Raw genomic sequence first — 19,148 nt, 5'->3', positions numbered from 1 at the left:
AAGAAACCTAAAAAAATTGATGGGTTATGATCAATATTATTAGAAGCTTTTGAAGGTTAAAAACAAAGGCTTAATAATAGGAAAAGTGTGACAATTATGGCTTTGAAGAAGAAATTAAAGTAAAACTTACTTGGGTTCTTTTTGTTTTGAGTATTTGTTGCTAAAGAATTAACCTTTTGATAATTTGTGTATGTATGATCCTCCATTTGCCATTAATGAACAACAAAAACAAAAGAAGATGAAAAAATTTTAAAATTTAGGAAACATAAAGGATAAGAAAGAAAGAAATGAGAGAATCGTTATTTATAAACTTAAAAATGAAAAATAGATTAAAAAGAGAGTATAAATGGGGTGTAGAAAATGAAAATCTAAAACTTGATAAATAAAAATAGAGGTACGTGAGAATGAATGAATATAAATGGTGGAAGGGGTTATATAGAAATGAGAGGAAAATCAGTTAGGATTGAGTTTGTTTGAGGGGAAAAATTTTCTTTGAAATTTAATAATCTCGCCCACAAAGTTGGCGACAAAATTAGCTACAAAAATTATTTTTCACCAACCTTTAGCTACAAAAAGCTTTGTAACTACCTAGCGACAAAGCATTTTTATAGCTAGTTTTATAGCTAATACTCTTTACTCTGAAATCAATTTTGCCTCTAAATTGACTTATTTTTGTAGTATACTCAAGTCACAAGTGCAACATAACTTTATGCTATATTAATACGATTAGCGGAAATGGAGGAAAAGGAAAGGGAGAAATTAGAGTTCGAATGAAAGAGTGGTGATTTGGCAAGCAAGAAGTTTCATTTCTTTCGAACGATTTTTACTTTATCAGAGCTCAAATGTACTTTACCTACAGAAGGACATAAGGTAAAGTATAAAACTAGATCATGCACAATCGTTTGCCGAGAAAAGTCAAAATGTTGATATAGTATGCCATATTATAGTAGTCTACAACAACAAATAGCTGAAATTAAGCTTACACACTATGAGAAACTAAAAACAAAGAAGAAATGTTTGTAAAGCTTACAATCTTCTAGGTTGTACCATATTTCAAGCAGAATTTCTTTTGATTGTAGTACAACATCTCATTTAAGCTACAATCTATATTCCTTTGCGACAATACTTTTTGTCGCAACTCCAAGCTCTTCTTCAGGCCATGTCGGAAAAAGTCGGGATAATCTACAACATCCTGTATGCTTTTTCCCATAACTTGAACCAGAAACTTCATTTTTGGCTCCAAGGAATTCTTTATGCTTTAAATCAATACAGGGGGGTAACTAGATACCAAAGCCGCTATCTGCCTGTCACCAAACCCATACGTTCTTAAGTAATCGAAGTTTGGTTTAAGAACTTTGTTAACATCTCGACACAAAACCTCAGGGTAGTTTACAGCCACTTTCTGAAGATCTGTTTTGAACAGACCAATTTTCTTTAGAAATTCTGCAGTAGGCTACAGTCTCTTCTCCACATTGTAACCCATTAAAAATGGGTTCTTTACTAAAATTTTACGTATCATACCCTCTTCATTAAGCCTTAACTTGGTGAGGAAATCAACAAACTGAGTAAGTTTTGGTTCTACATTGTAGATTATGATTCTAGGGTCCACCAATACCATTTTGCCAAGTTGCTTTTCGGAAACCCCAAGGGCCTCAAAAAAACCTAAGATGGGACACAACTTTTCTTCTGCACTGTGAGAAAATAGGTAGGGAAATTTGATAATAGCATTTGCAACCTCTTCTTGATTTGTAGCGAGAGTTTTGAGACACTGAACCATAGGTTCAAGTGTGTTTTCCACGCTGAATGTGAGAATTTTCGGGCATTTGAGAACAACGGATGGAAGTTTTCTCTCCTGGATACCAATGGATTTCAAATAAGCCTAGTTTTCGGAAGCCCTCTCTCTTTGCAAACCTTCAAGCCGCTTGCACCTTTTGAACATGTCGTTGATGCTTTTGTCATCAAATACTTTGTCCTTGAAGAACCACAATACAATACTGCTGTTTTTGCTGTTATTGATCTCCATAATGATTATCTACAATGAACAAAGCTAGTCAGGTATGTCTAGTTCAGACAAAAAGCGACAAACAACTTAAGGGGTGTTTGGCAAACAACTGATTAGATTTGTTCAGACAAAAAGTTCACAAACAAATAGAGCTGAGTGAATGTGAAATTGTTGGCTGAATTGATCAAATGCTAAACATTCGCAAAGCAACACTATTTCCCTCCTATGAAATTTTCAGCAAAGTAAAAGAAACTTTTTAGTACATTTTTCTGTTGTTTAAACTACACATGGGGTAGGTGCAGAATTGCAATAGTAGCACATAGAAAGAACTCATTTAAATAGAGGTTTTATGGTTAGAATTGAGAAAGGACTTTAATTTCAACAAAAACACAACAAATACTACGGACAAAAACAAGAGGAGGAAAATAGATGCAAAACGATTTATTGATATAGTTCGGCCAATATGACCCATCTCCTCAACCAAGATAAGAGTTCGTAGGAGAAAAAAGGAAGAAAATGCATTTCTAAAGAAATTTATTGTTTCCTAAACTCCCACACGGAATACATATAATTCATCACTGACATGGAGTTGCAAACTCAACTTATTAAAACTCTTTAAAGATTTCCCGATAAAATTAAGTAGAATGTTCGAAATAAGACCCAAAATCTTCTGATAACAAAACTTATACTCATAATCACCTATTAAATAAGCAGGAAATGTAATTGCGTTTTCAGCGAAAAATGCCTCTGCAAATGGTACCTTGTAGGCTTACACGGTCATGCCACACACTAACCTGTGCAAAGTGCTTATACATTAGACTATTGTCACATGATTCGCTAATCTCCTTCCGAATCGCGAATCGAAAAAGCGAAATATGGTGTGTTTTGGGCAATTCTTAGGAAAATTTGAGCGAATCGCGAGTCATAAAGCAAATTAGCTAGTGAATTATGTTACCCTGATCAAAACAATTCAAAGGAAGGGAAGGGGAGGAGGGTAGATGTTTTTTCCTTTAGATCTTTCGCACTACTAGATAAAAGACTTGTTGCAACGGTTATGGACCGTTGCTGTAGGGCTAAAAAGCGTTGCTAAAAACTTTTTGCGACGGTTACAAACCGTCGTATTTTCTGCCGTTGCAAAAAGTCTTTTGCAACGGTTAATGCCACCTTTTTGCAACGGGTGCATCTTGTTTGGTAGTAACCGTTGCCAAAAGTCTTTTGCAACGGCTTCTTGCATCTTTTGCAACGGTAGCAGTTGACTGTTGCCAAAGATACAATCTTTTGGCAACAGTTTCTCTTGGTCGCACAAGACCGTTGCAAAAGGTCTTTTGCAACACCAACCTATATAAATAAACCTTTGCAAAAAGTCTTTAATGAAAAAGCTAAGCAAATGATAATTTTAATAATTGATAGCATAAGATGTAATTAGAAATTTGATTACAAATATTATAGTTAAGAAATTTACACGATTAACTTGTTATATCAAAAACTAAGGATCAATTCTTCCATAACCTAGTGCAACCAAATATTCACCTATACATCATTACGTCTAAAAAGTATCGAACAAACAAGTTCACAAAATGTTTCCAAAAGCCACACAAAATGTTTCCAAAAGCCACATAAAATTCTAAATATGTTCTTTTACGGCTCAATTTCATCATCATTTTCCACCTCCTTGTCATCAGCTGCTTCACCATTTTCCTATGTTAAAATAAAATCAATAATCAACCAAAATGAACTGAATTAAGAAAGCATTTTAAAAAGAGACAAATATGATACAGGAGCTTTCAGGTCAACTATATCCTAAATGAAAGAATGAGATTAGACTGAATATAATAGATGAATAAGAAGGGAGAAACAAAGTGAATAGAGAGAAACAGAGAGAATAGAGAAAAGAAGCACAAAAGCAGAAACATAAACTTACCAGATAGTTGTTCGATTGTGCTCCTGTAGAGTTATGCTCATTGGATTTGATGTATAGAGGATCACCATTGCTTCCACTCCTTGGCATTGAAGGAAGCACAATCTTCACACCAGGGTTAGCTTCAAGTAGCTTTTGAAGATCAGGGTTAGCTTGCAACACTTGATCCATAACTTGTGATTGCATGATTTGTAAGTACGCTTCAGGAAAGATATAGCTTGAGCTTTTGCCTCCGTTCTTCAAAACAGTATTGGTAACACCTTTGCCAAATGTTCGCACACGCCCGCTATGCTCTGTTTTCTTGATCACGTCGCCATAAGGATCTTTATGGTTAGATCCTTCACCTTGTTGAGATTGTATTGCCTTCATTTGCTCCTATCAATGTGTGAAAAGTTATGTTAAATGAAACGGAGGAAGTAATAGATATACAACTAATCTGAATTAATTTGACACCATGGATCTATACAAAATTTGTCAGATTGGAACCCATCATCATAGCTAATACTTGATCTTACCACGAAATCGTATAGCAAAAACCATATACTTTCTCATGATACAGCAGAAAAAAGAAATTAAATTTTCAGATCAGCACCCCTTGATCTAGTGCTAATGATAACTACTTCCATTCATGATAAACTAATATACATTCTCTTGCAAATAACGGATTGATAATAAATGAAATGTTCTGAGACTAAGGCTGCCATCAGAGATCTCAAAAAATTGTGCCAACAAGATGACATGTATGGTACACAGCTAGAACAGCTTACTGATTTTCAAAATGTGCTAACCAGCCACAGACAAAATCCTTTTCCACACACAAAATAAAGGGTTCTCCATTGCAAATTGTTCTATTTTTATTAACCATAGTTAGTTGGTCATCATCAGTCATTTCCGAATGATACCAAACACATTTAAACAAGACAACATCAATATACCCATGATAAGATATCTCAATTATTTCTTCTATACACCCATAATACATGACATCTCCAGAAATTGGATTAGTATCCTTCCTACTAGCAAAACTGTCGGTCAAAGCACTTAGACAAACACCACTATTCTGCGTGACAAGGTTTCTCTCTCGTTTCATGGTATAAAACCTATACCCATTCACAAAGTACCCACTGTACTTTTTAGCCACAAATGAAGGTCCCATAGATAACCATTTGACATGCTCTGGCACTTCTTGTCCTTGGTGTAGCTTTAATGCAATTGTCTCTTTAAACCAGTCTTTGAAATCTTTGCTATGGCTTTGGGCAGTATGATTTCTTCTACTAGGTGAACCGGTAAATGGACCATTATGTCAAAAAATGCCGGTGGAAAAATCCCCTCAAATTGACAGAGAGTTTCGACTATCTCAGATTAGAGATTGTCGAGATCTTTGGGATCAATAGATTTTTTCCATATGCCTTTGAAAAATTTTGACATCCCAATTATTGGAGTTGCAACATGTGCCCTTAGGGTTGTCTTTGCGGCAATAGGAAGCAAATAATGCATCATAAAATGTGCATCATGGCTCTTATATCCGATGATTTTCTTTTCATCAACTTGAACACATCGAGAAATATTAGAGGCATAACCTTGTGGTAGCTTTGCATTTTTTATGGTTTGGCAAAACAATTTCTTTTCATCATCATTCATCCAAAACATAGATGTCGGAAACTCTTCACTTCCATCTTCTAATTCTTGAACCTCAAGCTCCGGCACCCATCGAAGGTCTTTCTCCTCTCGCAGGTATTTCAAATCCCGATGAGCAGATTTATGGTCTTTTGATTTTCCAGGAATGTCTAACAATGTCCCAATGACATTATCAAACATATTCTTTTCAATATGCATGACATCTAAACTATGGCGAAGATCGCAATTTTTCCAGTAAGGTAACTTGAAAAAAATGGGAATCTTCCTCCATGGATTGGGACCATCAGTATCTTGTCTCACTTTTGGCTTCCTTTTTCCAAATTCATTTGGAAAATCACGTGTTAGCTCCTCAACCTCACTTCCGGTCAAACAAACCGGTTCATTTCTTGTCTCAATATGCCCATTGAAGTTCCTCTTATTATACCGCCACGGGTGGTCTGAATCCAACCATTTGCGATGACACATATAGCAATACTTGTGACTATATTTTATGCCATGTCATAAAACTTGCTGTTTCGGCACACATGTACAACCTTTGCAACCTCTTCTTGATTGGGAAGTACCTTAGAACTTTAGATGGAATTCTACGAGTTTTTTCATTAGGATTGTCATCTTCATCATTATCCTTCGATTTCCACCTTGAAGTTCCACAGACATGGCAACTGGTTGCGTTTGCATGCTCCGCCCAATATAACATGCAATCATTAGGGCAAGCGTCTATCCTTTTGTAGTCCAACCCCAACAACTTTAAAACTTTCTTCGCTTCGTGCATAGATGTGGGCAATATTGCATCATCGGGGAGAACTTCCTTGAAGAAATTTAGTAAACCAGCAGTTGCAACATCGGACAACTTATGGTCACACTTGTAAATGTAGAGGCGAATTGTGAAGGCAAGTCTAGACATTTTTTTGCAACCCGGATACAACTCTTGTTCGCCTTCCTCTTTTAGGCGAAAAAACTTCTTCGCCTCTTCATTTGGCCCTTCTCTCAAAGCATCACTCAACAACTCTTGTATACCATCATTAATGTTTGATGGTTCATCGTGTTGAGGATCCTCAACTTCTCTTTCAGGGCTCATCCCTCCTAGATGAAAGGTTTCATCGTTTCTTGGCACAAAGCCATTGCAAATAATATGATCTCTTACGTCATTTCTGCCATACCAATATCGATGATGGCAATTAGAACATGGGCAACTAATCTGGTTCCCTTGGGACCTTTTAGCAAAGGCTTTCTCAATGTATTCATCCGTTCCTTGTTCATATACATGACTTCATCTAGAAAATTCCCACCAACCCTTACTTCCCTTATCCATCTCCTAAAAATATATCAGAACTATAAAAATTCAATAATTAAGATAGAGTATATACACAACTAACTAACAATACCTAAACTATAGAATCGATGATCGATAAACTTGCTTACTATAAGACTACGCATGCTATATATTCCAAATTAAAACTTGCACAAAGATAGCCAAGATATTAGACCTGAAATAGATCGAAATAATAAACAGCAGCAATGCTGCCAACAAACTACATCAAACAGTAGCAATAACACCAGAAAACAACAGCAAAAACACCACAAAACAACAATAAAGCAGTAACTTGAACTGTTGAACACCCAAGTATTACAACACCAATGAAAACACTATAATTCTTTTTCAAATAAGCCATAGTCCATGCATTATTTCAACTCCAAAGCTCGTAATAAATCATCCATCTAAGAGAAATTTGCTATCAGTATAAATCAAATAGGTCAAGAAGTTCCGAAAAATAATCATGATCACTGAATTTGCAACCCAAACCACAATTCTCTTAATCTTCACAATCAGGAAGCAGAAAACACACTAATAATTTGCATACTTGTACAAATATTCAGCCACACCCCAATGAACCAGTGAACAATCATATATACATGTCAAACAACAATCTAAACAGGAAATTGTGCATATATGCAATAAACTCTTCTAATTCCAAATCTGCCTACCAAACAACCACATTAAATTAGAAACAAAACTTATAAGCAAATTGCACAAAATAGCTCTTCAAAGCAAGAAAGACTAACACAATCACATACTTGAAAAAACCCATTACATTAGTCTAAACAACTTTTTACAGTAATCAAAGTTCCACTAAAACACACAAAACATTAGCCACCAAAAACCTACACATTACTGCATTCATATTGATCAGTCCTATATACAACCAAAACCAATAGTTAAGTGCAAAAGAATTACCACCATATTTCTCAAACACATCTGAGCTTATGCCAAAGAACAACAGGTTGACCAGGGCACCTGTTAAGCTTGAACGCATACACCAAATTCTTACAAGCCCCTCTCTTCTCCTCATAACTGACAACAAACATTCCCTATCTTAAGCATGATCTAAAGCTTCCTAATGACAAAAGAAAAAAAATCCGTCGCTTTTAGAGGTCTAGATTGCTTATACAAGATCAATATTAAACTAGCGATTACTTCAACTTTATTTGGAAAAAAAAAAATCAAAATACCAATAGCATAATTACAAGTTATTAACTTTGCCTATACAGCACGAAATTTTTGTTCTGTTGAATTGCTGGGACATTTTTCAGAAAAGGGGGGAAAATTCACACTCCTTTTTCATCTTTTAAAATTCACAAAAGTTAGGGTTTCATCAGGACAATTACCTTCGATTGGCGAAGATAGGTTGGTTGTCGAACGAGGTAGAAAAAATGGCGAGATATGTCAGGGAAATAAAACTTGAGCAATGAAACCCAAAACCACCCATTCACCAATGAAATCCCCGAAGCCGACCCACAAAAGCCACGGCGATGGAGGAGGAATGAGGGAGAGCCGCCGCGGTTTGATTTCTGGCAGTGATAGCTAGTGATGGTGGAATGAGGATTGAGGAAGAGGGTTGATTTGTGGTGGTGGACTGGTGAAGTTGAGAGGGTGAGGAGAGAGAACGGGAAGAATTAGGGGAAGAGAGAGAAAGAGCATGAGGGAGAAAATAAGAAAGAAGATTAGATTAGAGGCTTTGATGATTAAACCAATGAAAATTTGACATGTGTACAATTAACCGGTTATTACAGGTAAAACAGGTCAAGGTCCAATAATAAATTAAAATGTTTAAAGGTGGGTTTGTTTTGTAATAATCAAAAGGAGGGTTTAATATTTTCAGGCCACTAAAAGGTGGGATTTATAATACTCTTGACCCACACCCAACCCATTTAATTAAACGGGTCAAGACCCTTGACCCACACCCGACCCATTTAATTAGTATGGTGAGTTACTTGAATAATTAGCCTCGTATTTAATGACCTGTCTTAGTATTGGTTAGTTACTTATAAATAAGCTTTTTAAAAATGGAAAATTAAGAAAATGATATTATAAATAGTTTTGGAGGGAAAAAATTGCATAACAAATTTGACACATGCATAAGTTCTTGCAACGGGTGTAAGATAACCGTTGCTAGTTTATTTAACCGTTGCCTTTTCTAATCTTTTGCAATGGGTATAAGATAACCGTTGCCTTTTCTAATTTTTTGCAACGGTTTACTTGAACCCGTTGCCTTTTCTTATCTATTGCAACAGTTTTATTGTACCCGTTGCTAAAGCTGTTGCTATAAAATAAACCGTTGCCAAAGGGTGTTGCCTATGCTCTTTTATCTAGTAGTGTCGTATGCTAGAAGGATTTGTGTTGAAAAAATTGTAAATGAATTGTCCCTTCCTTTATCTTCCCTCTATAGTCTATTTCCCTTCCCTCCCCTCACCTTTACGTATTTAAAATTAGAGAAATGTCATCCCTCCATTTTTCTCCCCTTCCTTGCACTCCCTTTCCTTCCATCCAAACACAGCATCACACTCGCACAAAACTCGAAAGTGTAAGTAACTTTTCAGATATTAAATGAAACCAAGAATCCCATGATGGCAAGATCATTTTGCAATGTTTAATAAGATAAAATGACTTGTGCATCCCACTCGACATTAATTCATAGATGTAGAGCACAAAATGCAGCTAATATAGCGATAAGGTAAGAGACCATAACCTTATATACACAATCCATTGATAATTATAAACCCAATTTAGGTTTTGCTGTTCATCGAAAACAAAAGGATAAATATTGTCAATGAAAAATACCTATAATACCCATCATACAGAACACCAGAACAAACAAACTTATCAAAAAGTACAGAACAAAATCAGTTAAATTCCAATTAATAATAGAATTGGAAACTCATCATGATGCAATTAGAGAAGACTAAAACTTACATAAAGAAATATGGGGCTCAATTCACAAGTGAAAATGTAAATATTAACTTCAATTTTAATATAAAGAATGCAACTTTGTTACATTAAAAAGAGAGTACTTTGAATTTGGATATGAAAAAATAATTGAATCTAAAATTTACCTCTCTTTCTAAAATGGGTTTCTTCAATTAGCAACCATTGTAGACAAGAAATTGAAAACATAGCACTCTGTTTGTGCACACCGCAGGAAACTCTTCAAGCTTAACTTAATCTCTTACAAACTCGGTCTCTCAAAAAACCATTCTGAGATCCCCCATTATCTTATCTACTATCCCCCCCTTTCTTTCATTGAGAAAAAAGGGATTATGTGGTCATTTCAAACGTGAGTTGAAAATGACTATTATACCCCTTTCAATTTGAATCCCTAAAAACCCACTAAAACCCTCAAATCAAACAATTCCGTAGTGTCTTTGGTCTCTCTTTTCACATCAAATTTTTCTTAGTTTTCAGCAAATTTTCAGATTGAACACCAAGATGATAGCTTCAAGGGGTAAGATTTCAGAGCTACCTATAATTTTCAAGTTTTTTTAATGCTTTCTCATATATGTCTCAGCCCCATAATGCAAAAACTTCAACTTTCCCCATTTTAATGAAATTTCAATTGTTCAATTCCATTGATGATCATATTGGTATTGGGCTTCTTAGAAACTATGGTAATTATGGTTCTAATAGTCGTAGGAATAATGGTTATGCTAATGATGATGATAAATTTTCTAGAAATAATAGGGAAAATTATAGTGGCAATACAAGTTTTAGGTCTTCTAGAGATGGTGGTGATAGGCAAAAGCCCCGATATCAGGGAAGAAATGATAACCCTGATCATAGCTATAGGTGCCAAGGAAGAAATGGTAACCCTAATCGAAATTTATGCCCTAAGGAAGAAATGATAACCCTAATCATAATTGTTCATTTATACCCAAAATCAATAATCCACGCAAGAATCTATTAGTCCTTCAAGAATATCACATTACCCAAATGAATTTAAGAACCATCCAAGAATGTTAAATTATCCCACACTTTTCATTTGCAAGCATTTTCTTCAATAGAATTATAAATCTCAATTTTCCAACTTGACTAATATGAAACAACACCAATCTTATCACCTTTACTTGAAACAAATACGTTTTTAAAATCTTGAAGTCGATTACTAACCTAGGTTGAGGATGTTTTCAATTGGGTATTAAAATAAGTAATTAAAGGAAAACTAAAAAAAGGGTTACTTACAAATGGAAGAGCAAAGAAATAAAATGAAAAGAAACCATAATATTAAAATCGAACAAAAATAATGACATGGGAAAGGAAAAAAAATAAAGAAACTCAATATACCTTCTATCTTCAATTTTCATGCGACAATATAGACAAAAATCGAAAAGAAAGAAATTGCTGCTGTTGAACCAAGTAAATCATGGAAATTGAGGAAGCTTTGTTGTTTGTACGCAATTTTTGTTCCTTTATTTGATTAAAGATCAAACATAGAAATAAAGATGATTGATGTAATAAATTTCAAAAATTAAAGAAAAATAAAGAAGTGGGAAATCATACCTGCTGTTGTTTTGCTTTAGTATCTTTGACAATCTGATGAAGTAGGCTGTTCAAGTCGAAGACAAAGATGACGGTTCAGGGGCTATGTGGTCATTTCAAACGTGAGTTGAAAATGACTATGATACCCCTTTCAATTTAAATCCCTAAAACCTACTAAAACCCACAAATCAAACAATTCCGTAGTGTCCTTGGTCTCTCTTTTCACATCAAACTTTTCTGGGTTTTCAGCAAATTTTCAGATTGAACACCAAGATGATAGCTTCAAGGGGTAAGATTTCAAAGCTACCTATAATTTTCAAGTTTTTTAATGCTTTCTCATAGATGTCTCAGCCCCATAATGCAAAAACTTCAACTTTCCCCATTTTAATGAAATTTCAATTGTTCAGTTCCATTGATGATCATATTAGTATTGGGCTCCTTAGAAACTATGGTTATTATGGTTCTAATAGTCGTAAGAATAATGATTATGCTAATGATGATGATAAATTTTCTAGAAATAATAGGGAAAATTATAGTGGCAATACAAGTTTTAGGTCTTCTAGAGATGGTGGTGATAGGCAAAAGCCCCGAGATCAGGGAAGAAATGATAACCCTGATCATAGCTATAGGCGCCAAGGAAGAAATGATAGCGCTAATCGAAATTTTATGCCCCAAGGAAGAAATGATGGGTTTAGGAAGTCGTATGGTGAGCAAGGTAGTAAAGGTGATATGAAATTGGGTGATGACTTTTTTAAGTTTGATGGGATTGAAGAAGAGAGTGAAGGAGTTGGTTTGGGCGGTGATCGCAATGGGGGCAAGAATTCACAGCCTTCGGTAAGTGAGCTGTTGAATAGGCCTTCCAAAAGTGAGAATAGTAGTGGAAAAAGTGGGGATAAATTTATGGAGAAGTTTAAGCTTGGGAGTGTTGATAATGCGGAGAAGAAATCGGATGAAGATACTTTGGTGCAACCACCTCAGGAAGATAAGATGGAGGTGCCTGAGAACGCTGAAGAGATTTTTAAGAAAATGAAACAAAGTGGTTTAATTCCTAATGCCGTAGGCATGCTTGATGGGCTTTGTAAGGATGGTTTGCTTCAAGAAGCTATGAAGCTTTTTGGGTGGATACGCGAAAAGGGTACTATGCCAGAAGTAGTTGTGTATACAGCTGTGGTTGAAGGATTTTGCCAGGTGAAGGAATTTGATAAAGCTAAGAAGATATTCAGGAAAATGCAGGATAATGGGATTGTGCCGAATGCTTATAGTTATACTGTCTTGATCAAAGCTCTTACCAAGGCAAGGAAACTTGATGATGCGGTTGAGTTGTGTGTAGAGATGTTGGAAAACGGTCACTCACCAAATTTGATAACGTTCACGGGCTCATTCATGAGTTTTGTGAGGAAAAAGGAGTTGAAGATGCGCAAAACACTATTCTTACATTGAAGCAAAAGGGATTCCATATCGATGAGAAAGCCGTTAGAACTTACTTGGACAAGAATGGTCCAATGTCTCCTATGATCCAGGAAGCAATCTTTGGCCCTAAGAAGACTAGGCAGGGGCCAATTTGAGTTTCCTATATCGATCATTAATTTTCTAAGTATGCCTGTGAAGTTTTACTTTGTTTCTTGTTTTATTGACAGTTCTTCGATTTTAGCCTTCGGCTATGTTCTACATCTATCATTAATTTTGTAGTTTGTAGTAGAAACATCTTTTCAGTTCTGGTCCTTTCATCCTCCTACCATCCAACATGGCAACTCATCCCAAAAGGGAAAAGTTGCAAAGACCATATAACCTTAAAGATATTGTTCGATTTGTGGAAAGATGGGACACCAAAAGAAGGACAACTACATCCACAAGCGTTGGGTGAAAGCTTTCGAGGAAAAGATGGAAAACGGATCATCTAATAGTGATCCTAACATGAAAGGTACTACCTCATAAAATTTGAATGTTGTGTAGGATGAAGTTTCGTGGTGGATGGATTCAGGGGCCTCAAGGCACGTATGCAAGGAAAGACACATGTTCAAGACCTATACAAAGTTTGTAGATAGAGAAGCTCTATATAAGGAAAACAACTGCTCCATCAAGGTCGTCCTGGGAAAGGACAAGTTGAACTAGCGTTTAGATCAAGAAACATGTTAATCCTATAGGATGTGTAGTATGCTTTCGAAATAAGTAGAATTCTTTTACCCGGGCCAACCTTGAATTGTATGGGTTATAAGCTTGTGTTTGTGTAATATCCGAGAAATTTAATACTTTAGAATTGAGAAATTTATAATAAATATTCGAACAAGGATTAATTTGGCATGAGTAAATAAATAATTTGTACACTGAGATAACGAAGAAACAGTTTGGACTCAAGAATATGACCAAATTAGGTAGCCTCATCTTCTACCTTAAATTTCCAAACCCATTTTTCTTCATTTCTAAACCATTGAAATCCTTGAGATATCAACTACATCATCTTCCTTTTCCTTCTGAAAATTTTGAATGCCAACAAGCAGGATTCATCCTCAATTCTTTCCTTGATTTTCGATGAAGTAGAACCTTCATCCCCTTCCACTTGACTCAAACTCGTTCTTTCCCTTTCCTTCTTCTCTGTGCAGCAGACCCAGCCCTCACCAAAGCCACGAACACCACTTCTCACGGTGGTTCTGCAACCCTAACCGGCGTCCCTCTTCTTGATTCTAGCACTGGATTCTCTGTAATTTGGTAAGGACACAATCTTCATCTTCAATTCTTGTCTAATTCTTGAAATAAGAACAGTAGGTATATTTTTCTTCTTTTCTCTTTGATTTTCAAAACCTTTGTTTTCTTTCTGATTTTCGCACCTGTTTTCCTCAAATTCTCTGAGACTTCAAATAGAACACAACTTTTCATTCCATTTCTTTGTCCTTCGTGTTCCCAGTTTCGATTGGGCAACAATGTTCATTGTATTGCTTGATTGTCATGAGAAAACAGCCCCTGAACCGTCTTCTTTGTCTTCGACTTGAACAGCCTACTTCATCAGATTGTCAAAGATACTAAACCAAAACAACAGCAGGTATGATTTCCCACTTTTTTATTTTTCTTTAATTTTCGAAATTTATTACATCAATCATCTTTATTTCTATGTTTGATCTTTAATCAAATAAAGGAACAAAAATTGCGTACAAACAACAAAACTCCCTCAATTTCCATGGTTTACTTGGTTCAACAACAGCAATTTCTTTCTTTTCGATTTTTGTCTATATTGTCGCATGAAAATTGAAGATAGAAGGTATATTAAGTTTCTTTATTTTGTTTCCTTTCCCATGTCATTATTTTTGTTCGATTTTAATATTATGGTTTCTTTTCATTTTATTTCTTTGCTCTTCCATTTGTAAGTAACCCCTTTTTTAGTTTTCCTTTAATTACTTATTTTAATACCCAATTAAAAACATCCTCAACCTAGGTTAGTAATCGACTTCAAGATTTTAAAAACGTATTTGTTTCAATTAAAGGTGATAAGATTGGTGTTGTTTCATATTAGTCAAGTTGGAAAATTGAGATTTATAAATTCTATTGAAGAAAATGCTTGCAAATGAAAAGTGTGGGATAATTTAACATTCTTGGATGGTTCTTAAATTCATTTGGGTAATATGATATTCTTGAAGGACTAATAGATTCTTGCGTGGATTATTGATATTGGTTATAAATGAACAATTATGATTAGGGTTATCATTTCTTCCTTGGTGCATAAATTTCGATTAGGATTACCATTTCTTCCTTGGCGCCTATAGCAATGATTAGGGTTATCATTTCTTCCCTGATATCGGGGCTTTTGCCTATCACCATCATCTCTAGAAGACCTAAAACTTGTATTGCCACTATAATTTTTCCTATTATTTCTAGAAAATTTATCATCATCATTAGCATAACCATTATTCCTACGACTATTAGAACTATAATAACCATAGTTTCTAAGAAGCCCAATACCAATATGATCATCAATGGAACTGAACAATTGAAATTTCATTAAAATGGGGAAAGTTGAAGTTTTTTCATTATAGGGCTGAGACATATATGAGAAAGCATTAAAAAACTTGAAATCTTACCCCTTGAAGCTATCATCTTGGTGTTCAATCTGAAAATTTGCTGAAAACTAAGAAAAATTTGATGTGAAAAGAGAGACCAAAGACACTACGGAATTGTTTGATTTGAGGGTTTTAGTGGGTTTTTAGGGATTCAAATTGAAAGGGGTATAATAGTCATTTTCAACTCACGTTTGAAATGACCACATAATCCCTTTTTTCTCAATGAAAGAAAGGGGGGGATAGTAGATAAGATAATGGGGGATCTCAGAATGGTTTTTTGAGAGACCGAGTTTGTAAGAGATTAAGTTAAGCTTGAAGAGTTTCCTGCGGTGTGCACAAACAGAGTGCTATGTTTTCAATTTCTTGTCTACAATGGTTGCTAATTGAAGAAACCCATTTTAGAAAGAGAGGTAAATTTTAGATTCAATTATTTTTTTCATATCCAAATTCAAAGTACTCTCTTTTTAATGTAACAAAGTTGCATTCTTTATATTAAAATTGAAGTTAATATTTACATTTTCACTTGTGAATTGAGGTCCATTTCTCTTTATGTAAGTTTTAGTCTTCTCTAATTGCATCATGATGAGTTTCCAATTCTATTATTAACTGGAATTTAACTGGGTTTGTTCTGTACTTTTTGATAAGTTTGTCTGTTGTGGTGTTCTGTATGATGGGTATTATAGGTATTTTTCATTGACAATAATTAACCTTTTGTTTTCCATTAACAGCAAACCTAAATTGGGTTTATAATTATCAATGAATTGTGTATATAAGGTTATGGTTCCTTACCTTATCGCTATATTAGCTGCATTTTGCGCTCTACATCTATGAATTAATGTCGAGTGGGCTGCACAAGTCATTTATCTTATTAAACATTGCAAAATGATCTTGCCATCATGGGATGCTTGGTTTCATTTAATAGCTGAAAAGTTACTTACACTTTCGAGTTTTGTGCGAGTGTGATGCTGTGTTTCGATGGAAGGAAAGGGAGTGCAAGAAAGGGGAGAAAAATGGAGGGATGACATTTCTCTAATTTTAAATACGTAAAGGTGAGGGGAGGGAAGGGAAATGGAATATAGAGGGAAGAGAAAGGAAGGGACAATTCATTTACAATTTTTTGAACACAAATCGTTCTAGCATACGAAAGATCTAAAGGAAAAAACATCTACCCCCCTCCCCTTCCCTTCCTTTGAATTGTTTTGATCAGTGTAACATAATTCACTAGTTAATTTGCTTTATGAACTCGCGATGCGCTCAAATTTGCCTAAGAATAGCCCAAAATACACCATATTTCGCTTTTTCGATTCGCGATTTGGGAGGAGATTAGCAAATCATGTGACAATAGTCTGATGTATAAGCACTTTGAACAGGTTAGTGTGTGGCATGATCGTGCAAGCCTGCAAGGTACCATTTGTAGAGGCATTTGTCGCTGAAAACGCAATTACATTTTCTAGTTATTTAATAGGTGATTATGAGTATAAGTTTTGTTATCAGGAGATTTTGGGTCTTAATTCGAACATTCTACTTAATTTTATCTAGAAATCTTTGAAGAGTTTTAATAAGTTGAGTTTGCAACTCCATATCAGTGATGAATTATATGTATTCCGTGTGGGAGTTTAGGAAACAATAAATTTCTTTAGAAATGCATATTCTTCATTTTTTTTCCTACGAACTCTTATCTTGCTTGAGGAGATGGGTCATATTGGCCGAACTATATCAATAAATCGTTTTGCATCTATTTTCCTCCTCTTATTTTTGTCCGTAGTATTTGTTGTGTTTTTGTTGAAATTAAAGGTCGAACCATAAAATCTCTATCTAAATGAGTTCTTTCTATGTGCTACTATTGTAATTCTGCACCTACCCCATGTACAGTTTTAACAGCAGAAGAATGTACTAAAACGTTTCTTTTACTTTGCTGAAAATTTGATAGGAGGGAAATAGTGTTGCTTTGCGAATTTATAGAATTTGATCAATTCAGCCAACAATTTCGCATTCACTCAGCTTTATTTGTTTGTGACCTTTTTTTCTAAACAAATCTAATCAGTTGTTTGCCAAACACCCCTTAAGTTGTTTGTGACTTTTTGTCTGAACTAGACATACTTGACTAGCTTTGTTCATTATAGGTAATCATTATGGAGATCAATAACAGCAAAAACAGCAGTACTGTATTGTGGTTCTTCAAGGACAAAGGATTTGATGACAAAAGCATCAACGACATGTTCAAAAGGTGTAAGCGGGTTGAAGGTTTGCAAAGAGAGAGGGCTTCCGAAAACTGGGCTTATTTGAAATTCATTGATATCCAGGAGAGAAAACTTCCATCAGTTGTTCTCAAATGCCCGAAAATTCTCACATTCAGCGTGGAAGACACACTTGAACCTATGGTTCAGTGTCTCAAAACTCTCACTACAAAGCAAGAAGAGGTTGCAAATGCTATTATCAAATTTCCCTACCTATTTTCTCACAATGCATAAGGAAAGTTGTGTCCCATCTTAGGTTTTTTTGAGGCCCTTGGGGTTTCCGAAAAGAAACTTGGCAAAATGGTATTGGTAAACCCGAGAATCATAAGCTATAGTGTTGAACCAAAACTTACTCAGTTTGTCGATTTCCTCACCAAGTTAGGGCTTAATGAAGAGGGTATGATAGGTAAAATTTTAGTAAAGAACCCATTTTTAATGGGTTATAATGTGGAGAAGAGACTGCAGCCTACTGCAGAATTTCTAAAGAAAATCGGTCTGTCGAAAACAGATCTTCAGAAAATGGCTGTAAACTACCCTAAGGTTTTGTGTCGAGATGTTAACAAAGTTCTTAAACCAAACTTTGATTACTTAAGAACGTATGGGTTTGGTGACAGGCAGATAGCGACTTTGGTATCTGGTTACCCCCCCTGTATTGATCAAAAGCATAAAGAATTCCTTGGAGCCAAAACTGAAGTTTTTGGTTCAAGTTATGGGAAAAAGCTTTCAGGATGTTGTAGATTATCCCGACTTTTTCCGACATGGCCTGAAGAAGAGCTTGGAGTTGCGAAAAAAAGTATTGTCGCAAAGGAATATAGATTGTAGCTTGAATGAGATGTTGTACTATAATCGAAAGAAATTCTGCTTGAAATATGGTACAACCTAGAAGATCTGTAAGCTTTACAAACATTTCTTCTTTGTTTTCAGTTCCTCATAGTGTGTAAGCTTAATTTCAGCTATTTGTAGTTGTAGACTACTATAATATGGCATACTATATCAACATTCTCGGCAAACGATTGTGCATGATCTTGTTTTATACTTTACCTTATGTCCTTTTGTAGGTAAAGTACATTTGAGCTGTGATAAAGTAAAAATCGTTCGAAAGAAATGAAACTTCTTGCTTTCCAAATCACCACTCTTTCATTCGAACTCTATATGCTCCCTTTCTTTATCCTCCATTTCCGCTAATCGTATTAAAATAGCATAAAGTTATGTTGCACTTGTGACTTGAGTATACTACAAAAATAAGTCAATTTCGAGGCAAAATTGATTTCAGAGTAAAGAGCGTTAGCTATAATACTAGCTATAAAATGCTTTGTCGCTAGCTAGTTACAAAGCTTTTTGTAGCTAATTTTGTAGCTAAAGGTTGGTGAAAAATAATTTTTGTAGCTAATTTTGTCGCCAACTTTGTGGGCGAGATTATTAAATTTCAAAGGAAAATTTTTCCCTCAAACAAACTCAATCCTAACCCATTTTCCTCTTATTTCTTTATAAC

At 35.1% G+C, this 19,148-nt stretch overlaps 1 protein-coding gene and 3 pseudogenes across 1 annotated transcript; 2 read left to right on the top strand and 2 right to left on the bottom strand.

Annotated features, from left to right (window-relative positions):
- Positions 1-1,036: 1,036 nt before the first annotated feature.
- On the bottom strand, positions 1,037-11,295 carry LOC130816000 (transcription termination factor MTERF6, chloroplastic/mitochondrial-like; annotated as a pseudogene).
- On the bottom strand, positions 5,283-6,636 carry LOC130815526 (uncharacterized). The gene is made up of 2 exons (XM_057682016.1): positions 6,066-6,636; positions 5,283-5,995 (listed from the first exon to the last, which is right to left on the bottom strand). The coding sequence occupies exons 1-2, from the start codon at positions 6,634-6,636 to the stop codon at positions 5,283-5,285; spliced, it is 1,284 nt and encodes a 427-aa protein (XP_057537999.1).
- A 363-nt stretch (positions 11,296-11,658) lies between the features above and the next one.
- On the top strand, positions 11,659-17,680 carry LOC130815998 (pentatricopeptide repeat-containing protein At4g38150-like; annotated as a pseudogene).
- Positions 17,552-18,539, top strand: LOC130815999 (transcription termination factor MTERF6, chloroplastic/mitochondrial-like; annotated as a pseudogene).
- Positions 18,540-19,148: the final 609 nt, after the last annotated feature.

Source organism: Amaranthus tricolor, chromosome 6 (genome assembly GCF_026212465.1).
Source record: "Amaranthus tricolor cultivar Red isolate AtriRed21 chromosome 6, ASM2621246v1, whole genome shotgun sequence".
NCBI classification, from domain to species: Eukaryota; Viridiplantae; Streptophyta; class Magnoliopsida; order Caryophyllales; family Amaranthaceae; genus Amaranthus; species Amaranthus tricolor.
Note: the sequence above shows the minus strand (reverse complement) of the source record. Positions and strands in the feature narration are given on the sequence as shown.

Bases quoted from the DNA above. Each gene is read 5' to 3' on its own strand.
- LOC130815526 (XM_057682016.1), bottom strand. From the start codon at position 6,636: ATGAGCCCTGAAAGAGAAGTTGAGGATCCTCAACACGATGAACCATCA. The intron at 5,996-6,065 runs GTTTTATGACAT...GGTTGGATTCAG, and splicing joins CATGTGTGCCGAAACAGCAA to ACCACCCGTGGCGGTATAAT.